The following is an 8,129-nucleotide window of genomic DNA, read 5'->3' on the forward strand; positions in this document are numbered from 1 at the left end:
CTGGGGGTGGCTCCTGCTGCTGCTTGCACCCCAGGAGGGAGGGGCATGTGCCCTTGGATCTGTGGGGCAGGTGGGCTGCAGCTGTGGGCTGGAGCTGGGGCTGCACTGGGCTCTTCTCAGTGGGGGCTGGGCTTGGGGCAGGTGGCAGCGACGCTGGGAGGGGGGCTATGGAGGGGGCTGCAGCCACCTCAAATTTCTCTGTAGCCTCCCCATAGTTCCCTCTCAGCGCCACCACCGCCTGCCCTGAGCCCAGCCCCAGCTTAATGACCTGCTTCCACCCATGTGCCAGAAAAAGCCAGAGCTGCGCTGGATGGGTGGCAGCGGAGCTGGGAGGGGGGACTATGAGGAGGTTATGGCAAAATTTGGGGTGGCTGCAGCCTCTCCATAGGCCCCCTCCCAGAGCTGCTGCCACCCGCCCTGAGCCCAGCCCCCACCGAGAAGAGCCTGGAGCAGCCCTGGCTCCAGCCCAGAGCTGCAGCCCACTGACCCTACCCCGCGCAGATCTGGGGGCAATATGCCCCCCCCCGTGCCATCCTGGGGTGCAAGCAACAGTGGGAGCTGTCCCCACCCCCACAAGCCACAGCTCCATCCTGCACCCCACCCCACCCTGGCTGGGCAGTGCCTGCCCCTGCTCCCTCTCTCCCTCCCTCACCATGGGGGGCATTGATCTGCTTCCCCCACACCTCTTCCCTCCCCCCTTCCCTTCCACAACAAACTTACCAGCTGCATTCAGCTCTATCAGAAATCATTTCAGTATCGGCCAATATGCCTCCTTAAAAATTGGCTATTGGTATTGGCCCCCAACATCTCTATCGGTGCACCCCCATATGTATGGTTAAATCTTCTCAAAACAGAAACTGATGCTCAAGCCATAGCTCTTAAATAATAGCAAATAATGCATATAAACCAAACTCAAAAAGGGTCTGAAAACACCACTGCTGTTAATTAACAATCAAAGCAGGCTCAGTAAAGCTGAAGCTACTAGTCATTCAACTACACCTGGCAGGGCAGGTTCAAGCACATCTGGGATCCACTGCAAAGCCAATTATTTGGTTCCCCTGTTGCAAGGTCAAAAATTAAGCATTAGGCTTAATACTCCCTTCACACCAGGTTTATATCAATATAACTTAATTGACCTTAATTCAACCACTCCCAGTTGATACTGTTATGAGGGGAGAAATCAGGCCCACTATGCAACTTCTCCCCAGCCCTTTCTCACCTCCCTCATGCTCTTATGTTTTGCCAGATGCCCATGCTCAGGGTCTAGGGAGTGTGTGTGTAGGAGAAGGACAGGTGGGAGCAGGGGGAAAAGGGGAGGCGATACACAGAAAAAGTAGTACGTCCCAAATAATTGAGGACACACAAACACACAAAAAAGAACAATTAAGGGAGTTTTCCTATTTGGCAAACCATGGGAAGAGGTAGGATGTTTCCATGATGGGGCCATAATAAAGGAGGAAATGCCTTGTCTTCCCAAGGAACACAGCACCATTCAATGTCCCGACAGCAAATGCTACTTCTACTCCATGCCGCAAGGCGCTGAAGCCTACACAGTAAATGTCACAGTTCTTTCAACTCCATGGTCTGGGGACCCCTCTTTGGATGCAGATGGGAAGCATTGTTTGAACCAGCCCTGACTTCTAGGTAACATTGTTAGACTGGTGGCTTTTTTTCTCTATGCAGAAATACTGTAGGTACTGTCTCTAACCTGTATCTATGTTCCTCTGGACGGCTACAATTAGAAAAGTACGAATGTGAAGATCAAAATACTAATCCATTATGCTGTAATCTGTTCCTTAACTTTGCAAGAGTAACCAACCATGGATGTTGATTGTCCATTTCATTTTTTTTAATTGCTAACATGCCCCAATTCAATGTCTGCATTACAGATACCTAATGTTAATGCAAACAAAATGCTAAACACACGCAAAAGCTTTGTTTTATGACAGGAAAGGCTGCAGCAGTTTACATACAACCCACCAAAAATAAATAAATAAGAAATGAAGGGAAAAATCAGCAGCATTCACTTCCACCTGCAAACAGACACCAAAAAACCAACACACGCTCCAAATTGATCAAACTCACACACCAACACAGAACTTCAACTCTCAGCTCAGTCTCTTGTACCAAGAAGTGGCACATTTAATTGTCACACAATCCACATCCACAGAGCAAGTATTTTACTTCAACAGGGCAGACTTTGAATCAATCTACTCAAGCAGGCCACCCATGAAAACTCTAAGTGCCTGAATGATGGAGCTGGACCTGTTCCCACTATACCTGTGTCCATGAGCAGCAGCCTGACTGAAAGAGTTCATGTCACCTTGTGGAGTCATGGAAATTCCATTTCTGTACATTGTTCCTACCATGGGGTCAGCGCCTCGCTCCAACAGCAAACTAACCAGTTCAAAATTTCCTGTAAGGCAAGAGAAGTGTTGTGTTTTTTGGGGGTTTTTAAGTCCAAGATTTTCTCATCTACGTTGCAATTCCCAATTGGAAAATGTACTACAGTGGGAAGAAAAAGCTCTTACCTGCAGCTGCTGCCAACTGCAACGGCGTTTCAGAGTAATTTTCCTCTCCGTGTTCCAAAGAACCTTCTACCTTTGCTCCAGCATCCAGCAACAGCTATAAAAAAAATTCACCATTTAGAGTCACTGGTGAAAAGACAGTCTGGAGTTTAAAAAGACCGAGGAACTAGAATGTTGTGCTTATTATCACCCACAAACCAGATGCAGTGAAGACAGGTGACGTGCAAATTTTGTTGCTATTTCAGAGATGCCATTCAACTCTTTATTTCACTCATTTGACTCTATCAGACACCCGGAGTAGCAGTGTCCAATTCCAGAGCCAAAAATAGTGTTACTCAGTGTTCTTGAAATTGAGAAAAATCAGCTGCATGAAATAATGCACTAGATACATGGAGATACTCACACTTTGCCCAACCAAGAATCTCGCTGACTACTTGCCAGGAGCCCAACAGTCAAGTAATTTTCATAATACAGATGAGATTCCAGGTGCCACCATCTTAAATGTACAGATATGGCCAGAAGAGTCTAGACACTTTTCGGAACAAGTTGCAGCAATGAGTCCTAAAACCCATGGTCTCTGCAAGCACTATTAAAGATGAGGCTGGCCAAGGACATCAGTATGGAACCCAATGGAATGCATTTGCCTTGCCTGTAGGCAACCACTACCAGAGATCTCCCACTGTTCTGCAGCATCATTAATCATGCCACAGACTCAGTTATACTGAAAAATAAATACAAAAAAGAAGGGAACCAGTATGTACACATGTTATTTCTTCCATGTATAGGGTTACTGAGCATTCTCTGATTCTGGAACAGAATGGAAGAGGATTTTTTTCCCCCAGAAATAACATCATTCTCATTTATTTGAGTATTAGAATACAGCTGGTAAGAAAGAGTCATGAATGAACAAACACACAGACACACACAACAAGTGGTCAGGAAGGAGCATGAGGAGTTGACAGACTTTCTTTGGTACAACTTTTCTTTTTTAAAAACTCTCCTAGCTTAACCTCATATCGGTTAAGATTTGGACATAGAGATCACTATATAATAACTATATTATATAACAGTAAAATGAAGAAAGTATGAAGTGGAAGCAACCAATATGAATATGACAGTGGTTATCAGTTTTGAGATGGACAAAGATTATAATTCATGGGGATAAATAAAAAGTGAGATGTAGGTAGGGAAATACAATAATACCTGAACTACAGGAATATGTCCATGCAACACAGCAAATGTCAGAGCTGTCCAATGGCGGGTCTCGGGGTGGACGGATGGATATTTATGAGCAGTACTGACAACCTATAAACAAATTAAAGTTATTTTCTTTTAAAATGGCTTTCAAAGAGCTTGAAGTAATAAAATTCAACCTGCTCAAAAGGGCAGGGTGGGGGGTATAAGTGAAAAAGAAAAGGTGCGAAAGGCATTTTGTAGAATGACTGGTTCCAAATATGTTTTTAACCATCAAAACTTTACTTCCCCTACAAATTTCCATACTGTTTATCGAAATGCTGATTAAAGCTTATATCAAGTGAAGTCTCTTTACCAACTGCTGTAGCTCCCTCTAAACCACTGGCCACTAGATATTTTAGTAGAGTTGGCATTTTCACCGTTGTATGATACTGGGCGCATGTACACAAGACGTTTAATGCACAGTAGACTAATTCTACTGCACATTAGCATGCACAGCAAAAAGCACACGATCATGCTAATGCACAGTACAACAGCCTACTGCTCATTTATTTACTACTTAATTACACAAGTACTAAATTAAATGCACAGTAGGCACTGCATATTAATGAACGTGTAGACACGTCCACTGACTTTTCCCCTTTGACTTGTGTGGGCTTCATATCAGGCCTCTTCCCTGATCCTGCAATTGCTTAAGATTTCCAAAGGATCTTGAGGTGAAGTTCTGACTCCAGTTCAGTCAATAGGACTTTTTCCACTGACTTCAGTGGTGTCAGGATTTCACTTCTGGCCTTGAGTATAAAGACATTTTATATGCTGCTGCCCCTCTGGTGGAGGTAAAAGGAGAGCAGTATTTGGAAGAATTTTTAAAAAACATCTAGGTTGCTGTATTCCTTTATCTTAGTTAAATTGAAATGGTTGCTAGACTCCAAATAAATAAATTGGCTTTCTTTAGACAAACGAACAAAAATTATCCATTTCACATTACTCCTTCTTGCCTCTAAGCCTCAGTATCTGAAGTCTCAAGTCCTGACCTTGTTCAACTCCCATAATTTCCCTGTGACTCTGATTCCTTCTCTTTAAAATGGGAGATTGTAAGATTGGTGTCATTCACAGGGATGGGAAAAGTTAATGGAAGTTTATAAAGCACTTTGGGATCCTCAGAAGAGGTGTCACAGAGGTGCTAAGTATTATTATTAGTAGTATTAATTCCTGGAAAGATAGTGTTGGAAGGAGGCCTGGAGTTGGAGCACAAGAAGCACCCTGTCTACCACTAGCCAGACTGTCTACCCCTTACTACAGGCATTTTTACCCACAAAACAGGGTGAGGCCAGTTAGTATGGTGTCCTTGGTAGCAGCAGCAGCCAACCAGACTGATACTCTGACACAGGTTTCTGATAGAACCATATGATCAGCTCTTCACAGGGATAACATCAGGGGTGAGGAAAGGGAGGGAATAGACGGTGTGACCAGCAAACCTGCCAGCAAAGGAGAGCTGCACCAGATGGTTGGCCGTATCATCCATCTCTGCCAAAGGAACAGCTTGAAATAATTTTTCTCTCCTCTGCTAACTGTTTGAGTCTAGTGCACTCTGCGGTCTAACACTAGGAGAAGTATGCTAAAGTCTAAAGTCAAACATCTGGGTGCTTGGGAGTTCTCTGGAAGAAGGTGCTCAATCAGCTCTGGACTGCAGGGTAGTGAGCAGGATTACGCAAATGGACAGGTCAGGGTCAGGAGAAAGCAGCCCCTAAATTTAACCACATACTCAGTTAATTCCAGCCCCTTTCACATGGACTGAAAGTGGCAAAATGTTGTTAGGGAGCCCATTTGGTAAACTCTGAAGAAAAGAGCAGGTTTGAAAGGTTTTTATTGAATTCTCTTAAAAATGAGTGAAACAAGTGGCATTCAAGCTCCAGCCTGTGGCCTATGGGGCTGTCATCCAGCCCACAGGGCTCCCAAGGAGTCCAGAAATTTGGTGGCAGAGGAGTGGTGGTAGTGTTAATTGCTGCAGCCCTGAAAACAATGTTACAACAGCTCCCCTGCCACCACATTTCTGGACCCCTTGAGAGCCGTGCGGCTGGACAGCATAGCTCTATGCACCACATCTCTTCAGTGCACAGGGTCACACCATGGTTGCATCTGGCATGTGGGGCTGAGCTGGCACACGGGGTGGTTCCACAGCCAGATCCAGCATGTGGGGCTGGGCCAACATGCCAGATAGCACCCACGGACCACCCCTTGCTGGATCTGTCCCACAGACTGACCCATGGGATCCAGTCTGCAGACTGGCACTGCACCACTCATTTGGCCCACAGGGCTGGAAGGTTGTGCACCACTGTCTTAAATATGCTTTTCAGGGAATTTGGTGTTTGTGGGACTGGCAGCCCTGGGCACTAATTCCTTACAGAACAAAGTCAGGGCAGGAGCAGCAGAGAGGGGTCACCTGGAGAGAAGTCACACTTGTTCTGAGGAGGTCTACACCTTCAGCTTGATGCACTGCTCTCAGTCTACATCAGAGTTTCCATGGGCAAAAGTGTTTGTAAAGCACGAGGGTACAATATGACTTTATACGGCAACTAAGGCCTGAATTTTCAAGAATGTTTTTCTGGGCATTCCCCAATTAAAATTCTCTTGGGTTAACTCTTCTCCCACCAACTTCAATAGGACCAGTGTGAAGCCAATGTTAAGTGCCCCTAAGGCCCTATACTGAGATATGCTGAGTAGCCACTGCTCCCTTTGTCTTCAGTACAAAAGATGCATGTTGCAGGTTCCTCCCACCAGATTACCTGTGATCTACAATTACTCTAACACCATCAATGCCAACACTATTTTGGACTGATGTGCACAAAATGCATGAATGGTTCAAGTTGCACATAATTTTGTAGGAATTATGTACACAAATTAGCCATATAAATGACAAACCTCAATTATTTGTGTATCTGGGGACAGAAGCATCATAGTTAGATTTAAGAGCTAACATTCTTTTGGGATGAACCAGGGAAAGTCATGTTCCCCCTTGAGGTACTATTTCAGGGTGTCATCAGACTCAGCAAGACAATACCCCTTACATTTATGTTTGGAAGGTTGTCAACACAGCCATAAGGGATAAACTTACTTTGTGTTTCTAATGAATGCTAGCATTTTGCAGAAAAGTAACTGGTCATACAGGCCACACAATATCAAATCAGTTTTGTAGGCCAGATGCTGGCTGATCCTGGGTTAAAAGCCAGATCAATCTCCAGGTCTGTCAAATCACTGGTCTCTGCCAAGACTGCTAGCAGGCAAACTAATTATTCAATGATCACTGACTTTATAGGTAAGATTTGGGGCCAGGGTGAGGAGGTCCATTAGGAACTAACCTGAATTCAAAAAACTGATTTCATCTAAGCCACTGAACAGCAGTCAGACAGTTGTGACTGCACGTCACTTACAAGTGAAAAACTGTGTTATGCTTCTGGTGTGGCAAAGCATCCTTTGTCTTCTTTTCATAAAAAAACAAGAAATGTCTGGGTGAAGGTAGCTGCTACAATTTAACAACACCTCTCAAATCCAAACAAAACAGATGGAACATAGATAGGTGAACCAGACAGGTTAATTTACTTGTGACTTCAACAAATTGAAACTGCCGCTCTTTACAAATATAACAAACAATTTTGTATAATTTAAACAGCTCTGTCAAAATGTACGTACCTGTATTGCATGGAGTGGCATAACAATCTGTGTGGTGGTGGACAGATTGTATAAGTCTGTTACAGACATCCATCAAAAGATACAAAAGATATTTGCGTGTTGGAAGACCCCTTCATCCATCAACTGTCATCCAAGCCATTTTATAAAACAAAACAATGTGCTTGCATTGTATTTGTGTGCTGTGGATCTGTAGATGGACGTCCCAATGTACAGAAGTTCCCAAACTTCAGCAGATATCTGAACAGTAGGCTTTCTTGCCCTTTCCATTCTAACTCAACTGTGATTCACATAATACCACAGATTTCATTAGAAAGCTGACTCCCAAAGACGGAGTCCTGGTGCTAATGTCTATGCTAATTTACACTGTGCAATCCTAATGAATATGACAGTGGCTGTAGGTCACTGAGAAATGGATCCCAACCCCAGGTTAGTCTTATAACTACTGAGATCACTTCAACATTCATTCCAAAGGCTAATGTCCTTGGTAACAGATTTTTATTATTACTTTCACTTCTGCTGCAAGTTCAGTGGGTGGTATAAGATGTAAAAACATAAAGAACCAAATGTGCAATCACAATAAAAAGTCCTCACCTCAGCATTCAAATCTGCTCCAGCATCTAGCAGCATCTGCACCATAGCCTCATCACCCCTGACACAAGCATACATCAGTGGAGTCATGCCCTAGTCATTGTTTGGAGTTAAAAAAAAAAAAAAAAA

At 44.1% G+C, this 8,129-nt stretch overlaps 1 protein-coding gene across 1 annotated transcript in view; it reads right to left on the reverse strand.

Annotated features, from left to right (window-relative positions):
• BTBD11 (BTB domain containing 11) overlaps window positions 1-8,129 on the reverse strand; it is a 356,390-nt gene that overhangs the window by 37,995 nt on the left and 310,266 nt on the right. The window contains exons 7-10 of the mRNA XM_019515813.1: window positions 8,004-8,093; window positions 3,732-3,833; window positions 2,532-2,625; window positions 2,281-2,416 (exon numbers count right to left, since the gene is read on the reverse strand). Coding sequence (XP_019371358.1) covers window positions 2,281-2,416; window positions 2,532-2,625; window positions 3,732-3,833; window positions 8,004-8,093 — 422 coding nt within the window. The remainder of the gene's footprint in view (window positions 1-2,280; window positions 2,417-2,531; window positions 2,626-3,731; window positions 3,834-8,003; window positions 8,094-8,129) is intronic.

Source organism: Gavialis gangeticus, unplaced genomic scaffold, assembly GCF_001723915.1.
Source record: "Gavialis gangeticus isolate Ggan-Ray unplaced genomic scaffold, GavGan_comp1, whole genome shotgun sequence".
Taxonomy (NCBI): domain Eukaryota; kingdom Metazoa; phylum Chordata; order Crocodylia; family Gavialidae; genus Gavialis; species Gavialis gangeticus.